Source organism: Pseudophryne corroboree, chromosome 4 (genome assembly GCF_028390025.1).
Source record: "Pseudophryne corroboree isolate aPseCor3 chromosome 4, aPseCor3.hap2, whole genome shotgun sequence".
In the NCBI taxonomy this organism is placed as follows: Eukaryota; Metazoa; Chordata; class Amphibia; order Anura; family Myobatrachidae; genus Pseudophryne; species Pseudophryne corroboree.
In genome coordinates this window covers 337994152-338018228 of record NC_086447.1, presented here as the reverse complement: position 1 = coordinate 338018228, position 24077 = coordinate 337994152, and the positions used below count along the sequence as shown (strand labels likewise).

At 45.7% G+C, this 24077-nt stretch overlaps 1 protein-coding gene across 1 annotated transcript in view; it reads left to right on the top strand.

Moving 5' to 3' along the window:
• The window catches only part of LOC134911399 (probable cation-transporting ATPase 13A4), a 61790-nt gene that overhangs the window by 5772 nt on the left and 31941 nt on the right, over positions 1-24077 (top strand). The window contains exons 2-4 of the mRNA XM_063919632.1: positions 12239-12370; positions 19403-19573; positions 19957-20114. Of these exons, the coding sequence (XP_063775702.1) occupies positions 12239-12370; positions 19403-19573; positions 19957-20114 (461 nt within the window). The remainder of the gene's footprint in view (positions 1-12238; positions 12371-19402; positions 19574-19956; positions 20115-24077) is intronic.

The window sequence follows — 24077 nt, the reverse complement described above, 5'->3', positions numbered from 1 at the left end:
AGCCGTTCCTTGCCACTCCGTGTGGTAAATGGCATATTGGCAAGTTTACGCTTCTCCTCCGACAATTTTATTTTAGGTTTTGGAGTCCTTTTTTTACTGATATTTGGTGTTTTGGATTTGACATGCTCTGTACTATGACATTGGGCATCGGCCTTGGCAGACGACGTTGCTGGCATTTCATCGTCTCGGCCATGACTAGTGGCAGCAGCTTCAGCTCGAGGTGGAAGTGGATCTTGATCTTTCCCTAATTTTGGAACCTCAACATTTTTGTTCTCCATATTTTAATAGGCACAACTAAAAGGCACCTCAGGTAAACAATGGAGGTGGATGGATACTAGTATACTTATGGATGGACTGCCGAGTGCCGACACAGAGGTAGCTACAGCCGTGGACTACCGTACTGTGTCTGCTGCTAATATAGACTGGATGATAATGATATGAAATCAATATATATATGTATATATAATATCACTAGTACTGCAGCCGGACAGGTAGATATATATTTATTAGGTAATGATGACTGATGACGGACCTGCTGGACACTGTCAGCTCAGCAGCACCGCAGACTGCTACAGTAAGCTACTATAGTAGTATGTATCAAGAAGAAAAAAAAACAAAAAACCACGGGTAGGTGGTATACAATTATGGATGGACTGCCGAGTGCCGACACAGAGGTAGCTACAGCCGTGCACTAACGTACTGTGTCTGCTGCTAATATAGACTGGATGATAATGATATGAAATCAATATATATATGTATATATAATATCACTAGTACTGCAGCCGGACAGGTAGATATATATTTATTAGGTAATGATGACTGATGACGGACCTGCTGGACACTGTCAGCTCAGCAGCACCGCAGACTGCTACAGTAAGCTACTATAGTAGTATGTATCAAGAAGAAAGAAAAAAAAAACACGGGTAGGTGGTATACAATTATGGATGGACTGCCGAGTGCCGACACAGAGGTAGCTACAGCCGTGGACTAACGTACCGTGTCTGCTGCTAATATAGACTGGATGATAATGATATGAAATCAATATATATATGTATATATAATATCACTAGTACTGCAGCCGGACAGGTAGATATATATTTATTAGGTAATGATGACTGATGACGGACCTGCTGGACACTGTCAGCTCAGCAGCACCGCAGACTGCTACAGTAAGCTACTATAGTAGTATGTATCAAGAAGAAAGAAAAAAAAAAACCACGGGTAGGTGGTATACAATTATGGATGGACGAGCGACTGCCGACACAGAGGTAGCTACAGCCGTGGACTACCGTACTGTGTCTGCTGCTAATATAGACTGGATGATAATGAGATGAAATTAATATATATATATATATAATATCACTAGTACTGCAGCCGGACAGGTATATATATTTATTATGTAATGACTGATGACGGACCTGCTGGACACTGTCAGCTCAGCAGCACCGCAGACTGCTACAGTAAGCTACTATAGTAGTATGTATAAAGAAGGAAGAAGAACAAAAAACACGGGTAGGTGGTATACAATTATAATATTATATATATATTAATTATATACAATTATATATATATATATATATATTAATTAAACTGGTGGTGATTATTAAACTGGTGGTCAGGTCACTGGTCACACTATCAGCAACTTGCAAGTAGTACTCCTAAGCATACAATCACAATTTATATTATACTGGTGTGGCACTCTGGCAGCAAAAGTGTGCACTGTACGTTTTATGTAGTATGTACTCCTGAGTCCTGAGTCCTGCTCTCAGACTCTAACTGCTCCCCACTGTCAGTGTCTCCCCCACAAGTCAGATAATACAATACAGTCACACTATCTATCACTTCACTTCAGCAAGTACTAGTAGTAGTAGTACTCCTCCTAATGCTCCCCAAAATTACTACTGTGTCTCTCTCTAGTGAGACTGTCTCACTCTCTTCTTGAATCTCTATAAACGGAGAGGACGCCAGCCACGTCCTCTCCCTATGAATCTCAATGCACGTGTGAAAAATGGCGACGACGCGCGGCTCCTTATATAGAATCCGAGCCTCGCGAGAATCCGACAGCGTGATGATGACGTTCGGGCGCGCTCGGGTTAACCGAGCAAGGCGGGAGGATCCGAGCCTGCTCGGCCCCGTGTAAAAAACCCTGAAGTTCGGGCGGGTTCGGATTCCGAGGAACCGAACCCGCTCATCTCTAGTGTGGATTGGTGTCACCAGCTGATTGTAGCAGACACATTGGCAGGCAGCCGTGAAGAAACAGCACCATCAGCATTTTGAATTTGGAGACAGATGTGAGCCAATCAGAGCTTGCAGACCAACAGCCAATTAGGAGTTGCCCAATATATTGTGTTTGTGTTTCTGGCCTTTCTTTTCCCTCCTTTCTTTGCCTGCATCTCCTATTACACCTCTTATTTTATCTGTCCCCTACCAAATTCTAACGTTTATCCCTCAGCACCTACCTTTTCCCAGTGTCTCTACCACCCACTTGTGCCCTTCACAACCACTTTTCCTCTTGTCATGCCCCTCATCCCGGGCTTATTTTGACAGTCCCTGGCCCTATAATTTCTGATGACAGCCCTGCCCCCAAGTACCAGTATGAAGAGTTGTCTCTAGCCAATTATAATTTATTACAAATTGAAACTGTTACCATATAAGGAAAAATTAATTTCTAATGTCTTCTCTAGTTCTTAAACATAAAAGGTGTAAAAATATACAACCTTGTGTCATTAAAAAAACATTGTAACTTTATACAAGACTAGTAAATAAATGGATACGTTATCGCCTGGATTACCTCAGATGATCCGCCCCTCCTTCTCCCATCCCAAATTGCATATTCCTGCCCTCTTCTGTCCTGTTGCTACCACATGCAAATGCAGTAGCAGATGGGGTGTGACGTGAGCTCACCACATCTAAGGTTATGTTGTCATGCAAACATGATGACCTATTTTTTATCAGGGTTCAATTCTATAATAATAATTTATAATTAGAAATTGGATAATTTGATAATGAATATCGATTTTTTGCAGCTCGATAATATTCATCAGCTGCAAATACCGTTTTTATTAGAAAAGTTTATATTTACCTTCTTTGCTAATTCAAGTGGGTGCCAGTCAGTGTTGTGGGGTGCAGTATGCTGAGGGAAGTAATACAGTTTAGTCTGGACCCTGAGTAGCAAGCCAGAAGCTGCAAGATGGCTGCTGTCCACTCGAATCAGCAGTACTGCAGTCAAGGACATGCAGGTGACAGCCAAATAATATTTTCTCTAATGTCCTAGAGGATGCTGGGGACTCCGTAAGGACCATGGGGGATAGACGGGCTCCGCAGGAGACGTGGGCACTTTAAAAAAGACTTTGACTCTGGGTGTGCACTGGCTCCTCCCTCTATGCCCCTCCTCCAGACCTCAATTTGATACTGTGCCCAGTGGAGACTGGGTGCATTTCAGGAGCTCTCCTGAGTTTCCTGTAAAGAAAGCATTTTAGTTAGGTTTCTTATGTTCAGGGAGCCTGCTGGCAACAGACTCCCCGCATCGAGGGACTGAGGAGAGAGAAACAGACCCACTTCTCTGAGTTTGAGGGCTCTGTTTCTTAGGCTCCTGGACACCATTAGCTCCAGAGGGATCGGTACGCAGGTCTCACCCTCGCCGTCCGTCCCAGAGTCGCGCCGCAGTCCTCCTCGCAGAGCCGGAAGATAGAAGCCGGGTGAGTATGAGAGGAAAAGATCTTCAGAGGCGGCAGAAGACTTCATTGATCTTCACTGAGGTAACGCACAGCACTGCAGCTGTGCGCCATTGCTCCCATACACCTCACAAACGGCAGTCACTGTAAGGGTGCAGGGCGCAGGGGGGGCGCCCTGGGCAGCAATATAAACCTCTTATTTGGCAAAAGAGAGCATATATACAGCTGGACACTGTATATGTGCATGAGCCCCCGCCAATTTTACACCTTTAGCGGGACTGAAGCCCGCCTCCGAGGGGGCGGGGCTTCTCCCTCAGCACTCACCAGTGCCATGTTTTTCTCCACAGCACCGCTGAGAGGAAGCTCCCCGGACTCTCCCCCCTGCTTATACCACGGTGGAAGAGAGGGTTTTAAAGAAGAGGGGGGCACATAATTCAGCGCAGATAATAATAACAGCGCTACGGGGTAAACATTAAATTGCTGTGTTTTTTCCTGGGTCATATAGCGCTGGGGTGTGTGCTGGCATACTCTCTCTCTGTCTCTCCAAAGGGCCTTGTGGGGGAACTGTCTTCAGAAGAGCATTCCCTGAGTGTGTGGTGTGTCGGTACATGTGTGTCGACATGTCTGAGGTAAAAGGCTCTCCTAAGGAGGAGATGGACCAAATGTGTGTGTGTGTGTGTGTGTGTGTGTGTGTGTGTGTGGTGTCTCCATCGACAACGCTGACACCTGATTGGATATGTGAAATTAAGTGCTAAGATAAATTTAGTACACAAAAGATTAGAGAACAGACAGGGAATCTACCCATGTCTGTCCCTATGTCGCAGAGACCTTCAGAGTCTCACAACGCTCACTATCCAAAATAATAGACACTGATATCGACATGGAGTCTGACTCCAGTGTCGACTACGATAATGCAAAGTACAGCCAAAACTGGCAGAAAAGTATTCAATATATGATTATTGTAATAAAAGATGTTTTGCATATCACTGATGACTCATCTGTCCCTGACACGAGGGTACACATGTTTAAGGGGAAGAAAGCTGAGGTAAATTTCCCTCCTCTCATGAAGAAAAAGAGCGGGAATCTCCAGACAAGAAGCTGCAGATTCCCAAAAAGAATTCTCAGGGAGTATCCTTTCCCTACTAGGGCCAGGATACGATGGGAATCTTCCCCTAGGGTGGACAAGGCATTGACACGTTTACCCAAAAAGGTAGCGCTGACTTAACAGCTATCCTCAGGGATCCTGCAGATAGCATGCAGTAAAAGTACCTTGAAGTCCATTTACACACATTCTGGTACACTACTCAGACCGGCGATTGAGTCGGCATGGGTTTATAGCCCTGTAGCAGCGTGGACAGATACCTTATCAGCGGAGATTGAAACCCTAGATAAGGATACCATGTTATTGACCCTAGTATATATATATATATATATATATATATATAAAAGATGTTGTCTTATATATATATAAGACATGCCCAAAGAGACGTTAGTCTACTGGGTTCTAGAGTCAACGCTATGTCGATTTCTGCTAGACGTGTCCTGTGGAACATGCAATGAACAGGTGATGCCGACTAAAAGAGGCATATGGAGGGTTTACCTTACAAGGCTGAGGAATTGTGTGGAGAAGGGTTCTCGGACCTGGTCTCCACAGCTATAGCTGGTAATTCTTATCTTTTGCCTTATATTCCCTCATAGCCTAAGAAAGCACAACATTATCAAATGCTGTCCTTTCGGTCGCAGACTAACAAGAAAGTACGAGGAGCGTCCTTTCTTACCAGAGGTAAGGGCACAGGGCACAGCTAGTTCCCAGGAACAGAAGTCCTCCCCGGCCTCTATTACATCCACCGCATGACGCGGGAGCTCCGCTAAGGGAGTCTGTCCCAGTGGGAGCACGTCTTCGACTCTTCAGCCACATCTGAGTTCACTCACAGGTGGATCCCGGGGCAATAAAAATTGTTTCTCAGGGTTACAAGCTGGAATTCGAAAGGTGCCTCCTCGCCGGTTTTCCTTATCGGACCTACCGGCTTCTCCCCCAGAAAGGGAGATAATATTAAATACAATTCACACATTGTATCTCCAACAGGTGGTGCTCAAGGTTCCCCTCCTGCAACAAGGAAGGGGATATTACTCAACCTTGGCTGTAGTCCCTAAACCGTACGGTTCGGTCAGACCTATTTTAAAATTAAAATCTCTGAACCTATACTGGAAAAGGTTCAAATTTAAAGTGGAATCGCTCAGAGCGATCATCGCCAGCCTGGAAGGGGGGATTTGATGGTGTATCAAGACATAAAGGCTGCATACCTTCATTTTCCCATTTATCCACCCCATCAGGCATACCTGGGAATTGCGGTACAGTATTGTCATTACAAATTTCAGGGTAATTGGCGTAAATTATGGTGCTCCTACGCAAGCAAGGAGTCACAGTTATCCCATACTTGGACGATCTCCTCTAAGGGCAAGATCAAAAGAGCAGTTGTTGAATAGCGTGTCACTTTCGCTGAAGGTGTCACAGCAACACGGCTGGATTCTCAATATCCCGAAGTCTCAGTTGGTTCCTATGACTAGTCTGCCCTTCTTGGGTGTAATTCTGGATACGGACCAGAAATGGGTTTACCTTCAGATAGAGAAGGCCCAGGAACTCATGACTCTGGTCAGGAACCTATTGAAACCAAGACAGGTGTCAGTGCATCACTGCACTCGAGTCCTGAGAAAAACATTCCCTTCGGCAGGTCTCATGCGAGGACTTTCAAATGGGACCTACTGGACAAGAGGTCCGGGTCACATCTACAGATTTATCAGTTGATCATCCTCTCCCCCAGGGCCAGGGTATCTCTCCTGTGGTGGCTGCAGAGTGCTCACCTTCTATAGGGCCGCAGGTTCGGCATTCAGGACTGGATCCTGGTGACCACGGACGCGAGCCTCCGAGGTTGGGGAGCAGTCACACAGGGAAAAATAAAATGTCCAAGGTCTTTGGTCAAGTCAAGAGACTTGTCTTCACATTAACATCTTGGAACTAAGGGCCATATACAACGCCCTACGTCAAGCGGAGACCTTACTTCGCGACCAACCGGTTCTGATCCAGTCAGACATCGTCACCGCAGTAGCTCATGTAAACCGCCAAGGCGGCACAAGGAGCAGAGTGGCGATGGCGGAAGCCACCAGAATTCTTTGCTGGGCGGAGAATCATGTAAGCGCACTGTCAGCAGTGTTCATTCCGGGAGTTGATGACTGGGAAGCAGTCTTCCTCAGCAGACACGACCTACGTCCTGGAGAGTGGGGACTTCATCAGGAAGTCTTCGCACAGATTGCAATTCGGTGGGGACTGCCACAGATAGACATGATGGCGTCCCGCCTCAACAAAAAGCTGCAGTTATTGCGCCAGGTCAAGAGACACTCAGGCAGTAGCGGTAGACGCCCTAGTGACACCGTGGGTGTTCCAGTCAGTTTATGTATTTCCTCCTCTTCCTCTCATACCCAACGGTTGAGAATAATAAGGAAAAAAGGAGTGAGAACAATCCTCATTGTTCCAGATTGGCCACGATGGACCTGGTATCCGGATCTGCAGGAAATGCTTACAGAAGATCCGTGGCCTCTTCCTCTAAGACAGGACCTGTTGCAACAGGGCCCATGTCTGTTCCAAGACTTACCATGGCTGCGTTTGACGGCATGGCGGTTGAACGCCGGATCCTAGCGAAAAAAGGCATTCCGGATGAGGTCATTCCTATGCTGATAAAGGCTAGGAAGGATGTTACATCTAAACATTATCACCGTATATGGCGAAAATATGTTTCTTGGTGTGAGGCCAGGAATGCTCCTACCGAAGAATTCCATCTGGGCCGATTCCTTCACTTCCTACAAATTGGAGTGAATTTGGGCCTAAAATTAGGCTCCGTTAAGGTTCAGATTTCGGCCCTATCCATTTTCTTTAAAAAATAAATAAATTGGCTTCTCTCCCAGAAGTTCAGACTTTTGTGAAGGAAGTGCTGCATATTCAGCCTCATTTTGTACCTCCGATGGAGCCTTGGGACCTTGACGTGGTGTTAAGTTCCTTAAGTCACACTGGTTTGTACCACTTAAAACGGTATAGTTGAAATATCTCACTTTGAAGGTGGTCATGTTATTAGCCTTGGCTTCGGCTAGGCGAGTGTCGGAATTAGCGGCTTTGTCACATAAAAGCCCCTATCTGATCTTCCATATGGATAGAGCGGAATTACAGACCCGTCCTCAATTCCTGCCATAAGTGGTTTCATCCTTTCAGATGAACCAACCTATTGTGGTGCCTGTGGCTACGCGTGACTTGGAGGATTCCAAGTCCCTTGATGTAGTCAGGGCCTTAAAAACTTATGTAGCCAGAACGGCTCGAGTTAGGAAAACAGAGGCACTATTTGTCCTGTATGCGGCCAACAAAGTTGGCGCTCCTGCTTCTAAGCAGGCTATTGCTCGCTGGATCTGTAACATGATTCAGTAAGCGCATTCTACGGCTGGTTTGCCGTTGCCTAAATCAGTCAGGCCCATTCCACTAGGAAAGTGGGCTCTTCTTGGGTGGCTGCCCATGGGGTCTCGGCACTACAGCTGTGCCGAGCTGCTGCTTGGTCGGGGTCAAACACCTTTGCAAAGTTCTATAAGTTTGATACCCTGGCTGAGGAGGACCTCCTGTTTGCTCAATCGGTGCTGCAGAGTCATCCGCACTCTCCCGCCCGTTTGGGAGCTTTGGTACAATCCCCATGGTCCTTACGGAGTCCCCAGCTTCCTCTAGGACGTTAGAGAAAATATGATTTTAAACCTACCGGTAAATCTTTTTCTCGTAGTCCATAGAGGATGCTGGGCGCCCGTCCCAAGTGCGGACTACTTCTGCAAGACTTGTATAAAGTTATTGCTTACGTAAGGGTTATGTTTTAGTTTCCTCGGTATTGGTCCGATGATAAGTTGTTTTTCATACTGTTAACTAGATAGTATATCAAGTTATACGGTGTGATTGGTGTGGCTGGTATGAATCTGGCCCTTGGATTAACAAAAATCCTTTCCTCGTACTGTCCATCTCCTCTGGGCACAGTTTCTCTAACTGAGGTCTGGAGGAGGGGCATAGAGGGAGGAGCCAGTGCACACCCAGAGTCAAAGTCTTTCTTAAAGTGCCCATGTCTCCTGCGGAGCCCGTCTATCCCCCATGGTCCTTACAGAGTCCCCAGCATCCTCTACGGACCACGAGAAAAAGATTTACCGGTAGGTTTAAAATCTTATTATTTCCCTCAGCGCACTTTCCGCTCTTGCCGTTTGTCAGAGGGGTGTTTCTGGGTACTCAGAAACCCCTCCTGGCATGCGCCACTGCATGGGAAGACCTTCACCACATGAAAGTCTATATACATTACACTGCCCACTTTCTAATTTTTGAGAATTACCCCCTTTGTTTTATCTATTCAGTTTTGTTCCTTCTTCTGTTTAATATATTTTATTTTCTTGGTGCAGTTTTCCTTTTTATCATCTCCGACAAAATAGAGACACAGACTCATATTTGCGTTGGTTTATCTATACATCTTAGAAACAGGAACCTCTGTTTGTTTAATTGAGATAAACTCTGAAACCATTGAACCATGGGCCTAATTCTGAGTTGATCGCAGCAGCAAATTTGTTAGCAGTTGGGCAAAACCAGAGGCGGAACTACCGCCAGTGCAACCAGTGTGTTGCACTGGGGCCCGCCTCTGTCCAGGGGCCCAAAGCATGTAATGAGTCAAACTGACTCATTACATGACGCTGTGTGCTGCGGGCAACCGCTGCCCGCAGCACACAGCCGCCCGGAGAGAGGAGCGCAGCGGTACGGGGGAGAAGGAGGAGGAGGGAGGTGAAGGAGGGAGCCGCAGCAGCGCTTTACTACTGGTGGAGGCGCTGCTGCTGCCGCCCCTCTGCTTCACTATAGGCTGTCTTCCGAGAACAGCCTATAGTGAAGCAGAGGGGCAGCAGCGCCTCCACCAATAACACAGCGCTGCTGCGGCTCCCTCCTCCACCTCCCTTCTCCTCTTTCTCTCCAGCCCGGGAATCGTCTGACGCTGCACCGAGGAGCCTGAGCCAGCGGAGAGGGTAAGTATAATTCTTCTTTCTTTCTGTCTCTTTCTTTCTGTCTCTTTCTTTCTTTCTTTCTTTGTTGGGACTGCCTGCCGCTATGTGTAAAAATGGGGCACTGCCTACCGCTATGTGTAAAAAGGGGGAATCTGCCTGCCGCAATGTGTAAAAATGGGGAATCTGCCTGCCGCAATGTGTCAAAATGGGGGACTGCCTGCCGCAATGTGTAAAAAGGGGGAATCTGCCTGCCGCAATGTGTAAAAATGGGGAATCTGCCTGCCGCAATGTGTAAAAATGGGGGACTGCCTGCCGCAATGTGTAAAAAGGGGGAATCTGCCTGCCGCAATGTGTAAAAATGGGGAATCTGCCTGCCGCAATGTGTAAAAATGGGGGACTGCCTGCCGCAATGTGTAAAAACGGGGGACTGCCTGCCGCAATGTTTAAAAATGGGGAATCTGCCTGCCGCAATGTGTAAAAATGGGGGACTGCCTGCCGCTATGTGTAAAAACGGGGGAATCTGCCTGCCGTAATGTGTAAAAAGGGGGACGCTGTCTGCCGTAATGTGTAACAAGGGCATGCTGTCTGCCGTAAGGTGTAAAAAGGGGACGCTGTCTGCCGTTATGTGTAAAAAGTGCACGCTGTCTGCCGTAATGTGTAAAAAGGGGGACGCTGTCTGCCGTTATGTGTAAAAAGTGTACGCTGTCTGCCGCTATGTTTAACAAGGGCACGCTGTCTGCTGTTATGTGTAAAAAGTGTACGCTGTCTGCCGCTATGTGTAACAAGGGCACGCTGTCTGCCGTTATGTGTAAAAAGGGGACGCTGTCTGCCGTTATGTGTAAAAAGGGGACGCTGTCTGCCTTAATGTGTAAAAAGGGGGACGCTGTCTGCCGTAATGTGTAAAAAGGGGGACGCTGTCTGCCGTAATGTGTAAAAAGGGGACGCTGTCTGCCGTAATGTGTAAAAAGAGGAATCTGTCCGCTGTAAGGTGTAAAAGGGTCTCTACCTGGTGTAGTGGTGCTACTGTGTGGCGTAATTTGAAGAATGGAGACTACTGTGCACAGTTTTATGAATTGGTATTATTTTGTGGCCACACCCCTTCCCCACGAAGCCACGCCACTATGTATTTTTGCGCGCGCCTACGGTGCGCACTGCCCCTGTTTTGCATGCAGGGGTGGGGCTCTGATGCCGTTTCTTGCACACAGTGCTAAAATGTCTAGTTACGGCACTGTTGCTAGGTATCCATTTCTCTGGCCCTGAGCAGGTCCCCCTCACCAGATCCTCTCCAGGGGTGAGGGGGTGGACTTGGATGGGATGTGGGGGGGGGGCAAAGCATTTTGTCGCACCTGGGCCAACCGCTCGCTAGTTCCGCCACTGGGCAAAACCATGTGCACTGCTGGAGGGGCAGATATAACATGTGCAGAGAGAGTTAGATTTGGGTGGGTGTATTCAAACTGAAATCTAAATTGCAGTGTAAAAATAAAGCAGCCAGTATTTACCCTGCACAGAAACAAAATAACCCACCCAAATCTAACTCTCTCTGCAAATGTTTTCGCTCGCTGCCGATTTTCGCAGTGCAGCGATCAAGTGAAAAAATGGCAAAAATGTGCATGCGCATGGTACGCAGTGCGAATGCGCTAAGTACTTTCACACAAAACTTTGTAGATTTACACAAGTTCGAGCGGCGTTTTTTCATCGCTCGAGTGATCGTAGTGTGATTGACAGGAAGTGGATGTTTCTGGGCGGAAACTGTCCGTTTTCAGGGAGAGTGCTAAGAAACGCAGGCATACCAGGTAAAAATGCAGGAGTGGCTGGAGAAACGGGGGAGCGGCTGGCAGAACACAGGGCGTGTTTGTGACATCAAACCAGGAACTAAACGGACTGAGGTGATCACAGTCTAGGAGTAGGTCTGGAGCTACTCAGAAACTGCAGGGAATTATTTAGTAGCAGTTCTGCTAATCTTTCGTTCGCTATTCTGCTAAGATACACTCCCAGAGGGCGGCAGCCTAGCGTTTGCAATGTTGCTAAAAGCAGCTAGCGAGCAAACAATTCGGAATGAGGGCCCATATGCGATGTGATTTTCATCACTGTGTACTTAATCTTCCAGAGCAAGTATTAGGCTAAGTATTATCCCAATCAGTTATTAGGGTGCTGTACACAGAAAAGAGGTATAGGAACTCACCTAAAGTTGCAGGTTGATACACAGTTTAGAGGAGCTTCAACAGTATGGTTACAGCAAGTGTTAAGACTCTTATTTTATAATTTTTTAAAAATGATTTCACTGATTTACTCATGTTGACTCATGTTTCTGGAACTAGTTATAAGAATTAAAATTTGGGCAAAAAAAGGTGCTATGTACCCCTGAATACTACAACAAAAAAGCAATGCTGTCAATTATTACACACTGCTAGCAAATATACTTTTCCATTACCAGAGATTTCCATAAAGTTGATTCAGTTGTTTATTAATCAGTAATGTAAATTAATCTGTGTAATTCCCATTTTATACAGACCTTGAAGAAGTAAAGTCTCAGTCCCTGGTTCCCGGTGATGTGATTGTTATTGGTGGAACAAAACTTTTTTTGCCATGTGATGCTATTTTACTTAGCGGAGGATGCACTGTGAATGAAGCAATGTTAACAGGTATTTTTATTGCCTAGTTTTATAAACAATTAAACAATTATCATATTATAACATAGTAATGTTGCCATACATCATCTGGGAAATTCCCTGATTCCCCGACTTTGCTCCTGTCCACCAATCAGTAGATGTTGATAATCGGCGATGCATCTGAGAATCGTCAAAATCCAGCATGTTAAAAATCCCTGACTCTCCAACCTGACCATTTGTTGGTCGGAATCAGAGAATATGTGATTTCCAACATGTTGGATTTCCCTGTTCCCCTTACCCAGGCATCGGTAGAATGGGAAATTGTTCCAATTCTCCCCTGATATATTAGTCTCTTTAGTCATTGCCTATTTCTTTCTGAATGTATATTAATTGTTTAATTATTAAGATATTCTGTTTTTCCTTTTAAAGATTTTTAAGGGATTGTTTCCTTAACAAATAACATATTTATTAGGTCCCTCACAAGGCGTAAATTTACTAAGATTTATGTTTTTTATGATTTTAGCCAAGATCAATCTCGGCTGACATTGACCGTTTTTGATTGCAACTTTTTGAGAAAAAAAAACTAAACTAATTAATTTACTAAGCTCCCGTGCTTCTATCATTCCAGCTTTCTTATGTCAACGTGAGTTGTAATGCAGAGCAGTGTTTGACGGGGTGTTTAGTAAAACACTACTAAACATGACACAATGAAGCCTGACTAGATCAATGAGATCCGTGCAGGGCTTCATTGTGTGAAGTTTTGAAACAGCTAAAAATCAGAACAGAAATTGGGTGGGGTCCCCCATCCTAAGCATGACCAGCCCTGGGCTCTTTGAGGCAGTCCTGGTTCTTAAAATACTGGGAAAAATTTGTGTAGGGGTCCACAGTTTTCTAAGAACCAGCACCCGGCTCTTGGACCGGTCCTGGTTCCAACAATATGGGGGGGAGGAGAGCAGTGGGTGCCGGGCTGATAGCTATTAAGTGTAAGATGAGAATAAAATATTGACTTTTACAGTGGAAATATAGGTCCCAGCAAGCCTCCCCTGCATGTTGGTACTTGGAGAACCACAAGTACCAGCATGAGGGGCAGTAAAGGACTTTGATGGTATCTGTAGTTACACAGTAAAGGAAATATTGCAATAAACACAGGACATACACACCGTACATAGTAAAACTTTAATAAAACATAAATGCACACTCACACTTACATATACATACTGTACCTACATTCCCACAGAGACCCTTTGTTCCCATGTTCATGGGGGGCAGTACAGATGGTGTAACAGTTATCATTACTGCCTCACAGCACTGAGGTCATGGGTTCTATTCCCACCATGGCCCTAACTGTGTGGAGTTTGTATATTCTCCCCGTACTTGCGTGGGTTTCCTCCGGGTATTCCGGTTTCCTCCCACAATCCAAAAAATATACTGGTAGGTTAATTGGCTCTCAACAAAAATTAACCCTAGCATGAATGTGTCTTTGTGTACATGTGATAGGGAATATAGATTGTAAGCTCCACTGGGGCAGGGACTGATGTGAATGGGCAAATATTCTCTATACAGCACTGCAGAATATGTGTGCACTATATAAATAACTGGTAATAAATAACAAATAAATAAATGTCCATGTAGAATCCATCTGTAAAAAATAAATAAATACTATACTCATCTATTTCCAATGTAGATTGGTCCTTTTCATTTCATGTAAGCATCCACGGGGTTATAAATAACAAACCGAAACAAACCCGGATCAGAACGGACTAGTAAAAGTGTATATTTACACAACCACTTCTACTACGTGAATGTGTACACTCTACTTGACTGTCACTAGAGGGGACCCGCCAGTCAATTAAGAGCTGCTGCCATAGCAACAGCTTCCTGATTGGCTGTACTCTCCCATGGCACAGCCTCCCACTGTTTGCCCACAGGAATGAATGGAGACGCTCGGCTAAATTGGTAAAATCACAAGGGTCAGCCCCAATTGACCTTGTGGTTAGAGGGGGAAACTTGCATTATTATTTACAACTTGCATTGTAGTATGGCTGTTAACCACTTAACCATAGTTATAGTCTATCAATTATGGACTTTTCTAGTGAATAGGCCCACAGTGAACACATTGGGAAATGGTGTGACTTTTTAGTGGCCTTCAAGACTTGAAACAGGAAAGCCCTAATATTTGCACTTGAAATTGTCATTGGTCATTAAAATGAATTCTAGTGATGAGCAGGTTCGGTTCCTCGGAAACCGAACCCACCCGAACTTCACCCATTTTACACGGGTCTGAGGCATACTCGGATTCTCCCGTATGGCTCGGTTAACCCGAGCGCGCCTGAACGTCATCATCCCGCTGTCGGATTCTCGCGAGATTCGGATTCTATATAAGCAGCCGCGCATCGCCGCCATTTTCACTCGTGCATTGGAAATGTTAGGAGAGGACGTGGCTGGCGTCCTCTCCGTTTATTAATGTTGATGCATATATTTGTGCTTATTGCTTAATTGTGGGGACTGGGGAGCAGCTGTATTATATAGGAGGAGTACAGTGCAGAGTTTTGCTGACAGTGACCACCAGTATACGTTGTCTGCCTGAAAAACACTCCATATCTGTGCTCAGTGTGCTGCATATATCTGTGCTCACACTGCTTAATTGTGGGGACTGGGGACCAGCAGTATTATATAGGAGGAGTACAGTGCAGAGTTTTGCTGACAGTGACCACCAGTATACATTGTCTGCCTGAAAAACACTCCATATCTGTGCTCAGTGTGCTGCATATATCTGTGCTCACACTGCTTTATTGTGGGGACTGGGGACCACCAGTATATTATATAGGAGGAGTACAGTGCAGAGTTTTGCTGACCAGTGACCACCAGTATACGTTGTCTGCCTGAAAAACACTCCATATCTGTGCTCAGTGTGCTGCATATATCTGTGCTCACACTGCTTTATTGTGGGGACTGGGGACCAGCAGTATTATATAGGAGGAGTACAGTGCAGAGTTTTGCTGACAGTGACCACCAGTATATATAGCAGTACGGTACGGAAGGCCACTGCTCTACCTACCTCTGTGTCATCAAGTATACTATCCATCTAGATTCTATACCTGTGGTGCATTTTAGTTTTGCAGTTTGCTGACAGTGACCACCAGTATATATAGCAGTACGGTACGGAATGCCACTGCTTTACCTACCTCTGTGTCGTCAAGTATACTATACATCCATACCTGTGGTGCATTTCAGTTGTGCGCAGTATATATAGTACTAGGCCATTGCTATTGATACTAGCATATAATTCCACACATTAAAAAATGGAGAACAAAAATGTGGAGGTTAAAATAGGGAAAGATCAAGATCCACTTCCACCTCGTGCTGAAGCTGCTGCCACTAGTCATAGCCAAGACGATGAAAAGCCATCAACGTCGTCTGCCAAGGCCGATGCCCAATGTCATAGTAGAGAGCATGTAAAATCCAAAAAACAAAAGTTCAGTAAAATTACCCAAAATTCAAAATTGAAAGCGTCTGATGAGAAGCGTAAACTTGCCAATATGCCATTTAAGACACGGAGTGGCAAGGAACGGCTGAGGCCCTGGCCTATGTTCATGGCTAGTGGTTCAGATTCACATGAGGATGGAAGCACTCATCCTCTCGCTAGAAAAATGAAAAGACTTAAGCTGGCAAAAGCACAGCAAAGAACTGTGCGTTCTTCTAAATCACAAATCCCCAAGGAGAGTCCAATTGTGTCGGTTGCGATGCCTGACCTTCCCAACACTGGACGGGAAGAGCTTGCGCCTTCCACAATTTGCACGCCCCCTGCAAGTGCTGGAAGGAGCACCCGCAGTCCAATTCCTGATAGTCAAATTGAAGATGTCACTGTTGAAGTACACCAGGATGAGGATATGGGTGTTGCTGGCGCTGGGGAGGAAATTGACAAGGAGGATTCTGATGGTGAGGTGGTTTGTTTAAGTCAGGCACCCGGGGAGACACCTGTTGTCCGTGGGACGAATATGGCCATTGACATGCCTGGTCAAAATACAAAAAAATCACCTCTTCGGTGTGGAATTATTTCAACACAAATGCGGACAACAGGTGTCAAGCCGTGTGTTGCCTTTGTCAAGCTGTAATAAGTAGGGGTAAGGACGTTAACCACCTAGGAACATCCTCCCTTATACGTCACCGGGACCGCATTCATCAGAAGTCAGTGACAAGTTAAAAAACTTTGGATGACAGCGGAAGCAGTCCACTGACCACTAAATCCCTTCCTCTTGTAACCAAGCTCCTGCAAACCACACCACCAACTCCCTCTTTGTCAATTTCCACCTTACACAGGAAAGCCAATAGTCCTGCAGGCCATGTCACTGGCAAGTATGACGAGTCCTCTCCTGCCTGGGATACCTCCGATGCATCCTTGAGTGTTACGCCTACTGCTGCTGGCGCTGCTGTTGTTGCTGCTGGGAGTCGATCGTCATCCCAGAGGGGAAGTCGGAAGACCACTTGTACTACTTCCAGTAAGCAATTGACTGTCCAACAGTCCTTTGCGAGGAAGATGAAATATCACAGCAGTCATCCTGCTGCAAAGCGGATAACTCAGGTCTTGTCAGGCTGGGTGGTGAGAAACGTGTGTCCGGTATCCACCGTTAATTCACAGGCAACTAGAGACTTGATTGAGGTACTATGTCCCCGGTACCAAATACCATCTAGGTTCCATTTCTCTAGGCAGGCGATACCGAAAATGTACACAGACCTCAGAAAAAGAGTCACCAGTGTCCTAAAAAATGCAGTTGTACCCAATGTCCACTTAACCACGGACATGTGGACAAGTGGAGCAGGGCAGACTCGGGACTACATGACTGTGACAGCCCACTGGGTAGATGTATTGCTTCCCGCAGCAAGAACAGCAGCGGCGGCACCAGTAGCAGCATCTCGCAAACGCCAACTCGTTCCTAGGCAGGCTACGCTTTGTATCACCGCTTTCCATAAGAGGCACACAGCTGACAACCTCTTACGGAAACTGAGGAACATCATCGCAGAATGGCTTACCCCAATTGGACTCTCCTGGGGATTTGTGACATCGGACAGCGCCACCAATATTGTGTGTGCATTACATCTGGGCAAATTCCAGCACGTCCCATGTTTTGCACATACATTGAATTTGGTGGTGCAGAATTATTTAAAAAACGACAGGGGCGTGCAAGAGATGCTGTCGGTGGCCCGAAGAATTGCGGGCCACTTTCGGCATTCAGCCACCGCGTGCCGAAGACTGGAGCACCAGCAAACAGTCCTGAACCTGCACTGCCATCATCTGAGGCAAGAGGTGGTAACGAGGTAGAATTCAACCCTCTATATGCTTCAGAGGATGGAGGAGCAGCAAAAGGCCATTCAAGCCTATACATCTGCCCACGACATAGGCAAAGGAGGGGGAATGCACCTGACTCAAGCGCAGTGGAGAATGATTTCAACGTTGTGCAAGGTTCTGCAACCTTTTGAACTTGCCACACGTGAAGTCAACAGCTCCTCCTTCACATTCTCCCGCAACTGGGGGTGCGAGGAAAAGGCTAAGAATTCCGAGCCCACCCCCTGGCGGTGATGCAGGGCAGTCTGGAGCGACTGCTGATGCTGACATCTGGTCCGGACTGAAGGACCTGACAACGATTACTGACATGTCGTCTACTGTCACTGCATATGATTCTCTCACCATTAAAAGAATGGTGGAGGATTATATGAGTGACCGCATCCAAGTAGGCACGTCAGACAGTCCGTACATATACTGGCAGGATAAAGAGGCAATTTGGAGGCCCTTGCACAAACTGGCTTTATTCTACCTAAGTTGCCCTCCCTCCAGTGTGTACTCCGAAAGAGTGTTTAGTGCAGCCACTCACCTTGTCAGCAATCGGCGTACGAGGTTACTTCCAGAAAATGTGGAGAAGATGATGTTCAACAAAATTAATTATAATCAATTCCTCCGTGGAGACATTCACCAGCAGCAATTGCCTCCAGAAAGTACACAGGGATCTGAGATGGTGGATTCCAGTGGGGACGAATTAATAATCTGTGAGGAGGGGGATGTACACAGTGAAAGGGGTGAGGAATCGGAGGATGATGATGAGGTGGACATCTTGCCTCTGTAGAGCCAGTTTGTGCAAGGAGAGATTGATTGCTTCTTTTTTGGTGAGGGCCCAAACCAACCAGTCATTTCAGTCACAGTCGTGTGGCAGACCCTGTCGCTGAAATGATGGGTTCGTTAAAGTGTGCATGTCCTGTTTATACAACATAAGGGTGGGTGGGAGGGCCCAAGGACAATTCCATCTTGCACCTCTTTTTTCTTTCATTTTTCTTTGCATCATGTGCTGTTTGGGGACTATTTTTTTAAGTGCCATCCTGTCTGACACTGCAGTGCCACTCCTAGATGGGCCAGGTGTTTGTGTCGGCCACTTGTGTCGCTTAGCTTAGTCACACAGCGACCTTGGTGCGTCTCTTTTTTCTTTGCATCATGTGATGTTTGGGGACTATTTTTTTGAAGTGCCATCCTGCCTGACACTGCAGTGCCACTCCTAGATGGGCCAGGTGTTTGTGTCGGCCACTTGTGTCGCTTAGCTTAGCCATCCAGCGACCTCGGTGCAAATTTTAAGACTAAAAATAATATTGTGAGGTGTGAGGTGTTCAGAATAGACTGAAAATGAGTGGAAATTATGGTTATTGAAGTTAATAATAATATGGGATCAAGATGACCCCCAAATTCTATGATTTAAGCTGTTTTTGAGGGTTTTTTTGTAAAAAAACACCCGAATCCAAAACACACCCGAATCCGACAAAAAATTTTCAGGGAGGTTTTGCCAAAACGCGTCCGAATCCAAAACACGGCCGCGGAACCGAATCCCAAACACAAAACCCGAAAAATTTCCGGTGCACATCACTAATTCTGATCACAGGAACCTTTGAAATCTCAATGCTTAAAAAACAAACATGCAGTTACATCTTTACACATATTCAAACTGAATGAGGCCTATAGAGTCTAATATTTACCTAGTGAACTACTTTTCTCTCCATTTACTAATATAATTTTTCAAATTTAAGGAGAAAGCATTCCAGTGACAAAGGCTACACTACCTAATATAAACAACTGCATCCCATGGATAACACACAGCGGTGATGATTACAAGAAACATATTCTCTTTTGTGGAACTGAGGTCATCCAGACCAAGGGAAGTGGTCAAGATCTTGTGAAAGCTGTTGTCCTACAAACTGGTGAGTTTTCCTATTCTAACAATTAGTCGCAGGAAGAGTGAAACACTTAAAGAGACCTATTTACAAATACTACATATACTACACAAGTCACACTGTATTATTACAGTCAACTTTGTGTCACAAAACAACATCCAGTGAAGAGGACTAATTATTGCACATAATTAATAACTAGTATGCCACTACTGCTGTTACTGCTGTTACACAATACAACACAGCTTCATTGTCTCAAAGCAACTAATTCTGATTTATGATACACTGTCTATAATTATTTAGTCATTAGATTTTAAAAGGAATGCAACATTTGTATTATTGCGAAGTGATTATTTAGCATAATCTAGTGGTGTGAATAACAGATGTCAATAACATAATACATCTTTAATTAGGATTTAATACAGCAAAGGGAGATCTAATGAGATCCATTCTATATAACAAGCCAGTCGATGTGAAGCTGCACAGAGATGCCATTAGGTTCCTCACGGGACTCGTGGGTATTTCTATTATTGGAGTTATCTATACAGCGATTGTCTTCACAAAGAATGAGGTAAGTGTTCCTGTGCATACAAACGAGTCAGTGCAAATTGTACATGCAATACATAAATAGGCTCATTTATCAATGAGTGATACATTTCACTTTGAGTGATAAATTGCACTAGCCAATCAGCTCCTAACTGCCATGTTACAGACAGATAAATAACAGTTAGGAGCTGATTGGCTGGTGCAATGTATCACTCACAGTGAAATGTATCACTCATTAATAAATGAGCCTAAAAGTATGTATTCAGCAAAGCTAATCCTTCTCTGTGTTCCCTAATCTTTCTTAATGGAGTTACATTTATAAATATATGTAACAACAAATATAGGGGTCTATTTACTAAGCCTTGGATGGAGATAAAGTGGACGGAGATAAAGTACCAGCCAATCAGTGTCTAACTGCCATGTCACAGGCTGGGTTTGAAAAATGACAGTTAGGAGCTGGTTGGCTGGTACTTTATCTCCAGCCATTGTATCTCCATCCAGGGTTTAGGAAAAAGACCCCATGGTCCCAACCAACCAGCTCCTAACTGCCATTTTTCAAACCCAACCTGTAACATGACAGTTAGGAGCTGATTAGCTGGTACTTTATCTCTGTCCAATTTATCTCCATCCAAGGCTTAGTAAAGAGACCACAAAAACTGAAAACACCCACATTTGTATAGTAATATTAGATATAATAAAGGTCTGGGATGCTTAGCAGAACATTGTATTAGTCAATATTTTGAATATTGATGTTGGTACGCGATGAACAAAACAAATTTCGATTTTAAGATGGAATCGGTATGTGATCCCGGCGGATGGGATGCCAGCGGTCACAATACCAACTCTGGCATCCTGATGTTCATGATCCCGACAGGTGTGAGGTAAGTATTCTACCCTCTCAACCCCCTAAGACTCCCTTACCACAGCCTAACCCTAACCTCCCCTTTAGTACCTAACCTTAACCCTCCTGTCCGCAGACTAACCCTAACCCTCCCCATTAGTGCCTAAACCTAACCCCCCCCCCTCAGTAACGCCTAACCCTCCCCCCCCCCTCCCCACGGCCTAACTCTAACCTCTCCTATAGTCTAACCCTAACCTCCCCGGGTAGCGTCTATAACTAACACCCCCCAGCAACCAAATCCTAACTGTACCGTTTATACTTACCTTCAGGATCTTGGCTGTCAGTATCTCGGGATCCTGAATGTATACCTGTTAAAATATAGATTACTTACCTGACTTGGACATTACAAGTTCCTTAACATTTAATTTTGAGCAAAAGTTTACAATGTGTTATTAACACAAATAGAAGAAATAAGAAAATCAACCCCTGCATTAGTCTTCCTGCTATAATGCCCTAGGCAACTTTTACAGTTACTATTGGTGGAACTGTCCAGCTTACAATGGTGTGACACTAATCTGATGTGGCCATTCATAGCAAGGAGCATGAGCTGACCACAGACTTCCCATGGTGGTATGATACCACTTCATTTCTTAGTAACCCTCTGTCAGCATATGAGATGTTCACTTTGCCCGGAACATGTAAAAATGTATGCAGCTGTACAAAAACATTTAAACTGCTGTATATGAGGGGGGTGCAGTAAGTTTCCGGATGTGCAGTGCATAGGTAGAGTAGACACAATCTGACTGTCTGGTTGGTTGTGAACTGTCATATCTGACTAAAGTTCTTGTGAAATGTAAAGACACAGAACAGTACTGTACATAAGCAGTACTGCTCACCGAAGAATCATGTTCACTTCCTTCACAAACTCATTATGGAGTGCCATGATCTTCTATGACTACAAGAGTAGTTTATGAGAGCTGGAGAGTACCGACCAACTACAAGCTGCTTTTGGGAAGGAAGCACCGTCCCATACCCACTGTGTTTGTGTGGTTTGCAGAAATATGGCATGGGAGATGGTCCCTTTAAGATAAGGAGGATTGCAACCGACCTGTGTCTGCCATAACGAGGACAACGTTGCTGCTGTGCATGCCATAGTTGAGGTAGATGACAGGATGACCGTGGCCCATTTAGAAAAGGAGATTGGCATCTCATCAGGATCCATCCACTTGATACTCCATGAATAGCTTAGCGCAGCTGTGCAGCTGACTGGTATGCCAACCAATGATTGAGCAAGTGCTGGAAGCCATTTTTAGGTGCTGTCCAAGAACTTGCGCTTGTGGTGCTCTTCTCCATCACCATAATGCACCTGCCCACAATTCAAGGAAAGTGGTTGATTTCTCATACGTACTAGAGGATTCTGGGGTCCACTTCAGTACCATGGGGTATAGACGGTTCCGCGGGTGCCATGGGCACTTTAAGACTTTTTCAGAGTGTGAACTGGCTCCTCCCTCTATGCCCCTCCTCCAGACCTCAGTTTAGAAAATGTGCCCAGACAGACTGGTCGCATTCTAGTGGAGCTCTACTGAGTTTCACTAAAAAGACTTTATGTTAGGTTTTTATTTTCAGGGAGGCTGCTGGCAACAGTCTCCCTACTTCGTGGGACTTAGGGGGAAGGAGTAGGTACCAACTTCCTGAATAGTTTCATGGCTCTGCTTCTTGCTGACAGGACACCATTAGCTCCTGAAGGGTACTGAACACTAGCTGCGGCTATGCGCTCACTCCCACAGCACGCCGTCTCCCCCCTTACAGAGGCAGAAGTCAGAAGACAGGTGAGTGTACAGAAGAGAGCATCTTCAGTCATCTTGATGGGCTGAAAGATACCATGCAGCGGGCGGGAACGCTGCGTGCCATGCTACCCATTACACAGGCACAGCAGGGTGCAGGGCGCGGGGGGGGGGGGGGTGCACCCTGGGCAGCATGAAACCTATTCAAAACTGGCTAAGAGGGGACATAAGATGCTGAGGCACAGTCCTAGCCCCCGCCAGTATAAAAAAATAGTGTTAAAACTGCTGAGGAGAAACGCGCCATTACGGGGGCGGGGCTTCCTCCTCAGTCAGCAAGCACACTGCTCAGTGCCATTTTCTCCACACAGGCTGACAGGAGAAGAAATGCTGGTCGTCCTCCACTGCTGAACCAAGTATCAGGATGTAATTAAGGGTGGGCATAGTGCATTTGGTGCTGTATTTTTATAATTTGACATTATAAAAGTGCTACAGGTCTCTGTGGACTTTTTAGTTACACAGGGATTTTTTTTATTGGTGCTGAGTTGTGAACTGGCAAATCCTTCTGACAGATTTTACTGTGGATCTGTCCCCTATTAGCCCGGGGAGTCTGTTGTGTGTTTGTGCACGTGTGTGACATGTCTGAGGTGTCACGTCTAGCAGAGTTTGAGGGTCCGGCAGCTGAGATTTGCCCGAGGAGGTAGCAGGCTGTGAATGAACCAGATGAGGGGGCTGGACATAGTTCCTTTGCATGGGACACGGAGCAATGAAGAATGTAGACGGGGTTTGAGAGTCAATGGAAAGTATTTATTATGTACAGGGCTGAGGTAGAGAACCGAGGCTGGGGCACGATGGTAAAAGACGTGGCTGGAGGCGAAGAACTGTGGACTGTGATTTGTAAGACAAGACTGTAGAAGATGAACTGTGGAACTGTGGATGGTGGTTGAAGACGTGGCTTGAGACCAGGACTGTGGACTGTGGTTTGGAGAACGAGGCTGAAGATAATAATCTGCAGGCTGTGGTCGGTGGTACAGAGGCGTGGCCGGTGAAGGAGATCTGTCGAGTGTGGCTTGAAAGAGGAGGCAGAAGACCCGGAGCCGACTGTGCCCAAAGAGTCTTACTGGACCGGGTTTCCCAGGGGCGCTTCCACAGGCAGTAGCAGGCTAGAAACGGCAGGGCTGCAGCAGCAACAGAGAACTGACCAAGCAGGTTCAGGAGGAACCAGAATACAGCAGGAATCCTGGGAGCACAGGCTAAAGCACCTACAACAGGGTTGTAACTTGAAGCACTGGCATCCCTGTCCTAAACCAGCCCCCTTTTATAGGGAGAGCTTCCCCTGGATTGGCTGGAAGAAACAGGAAACAGG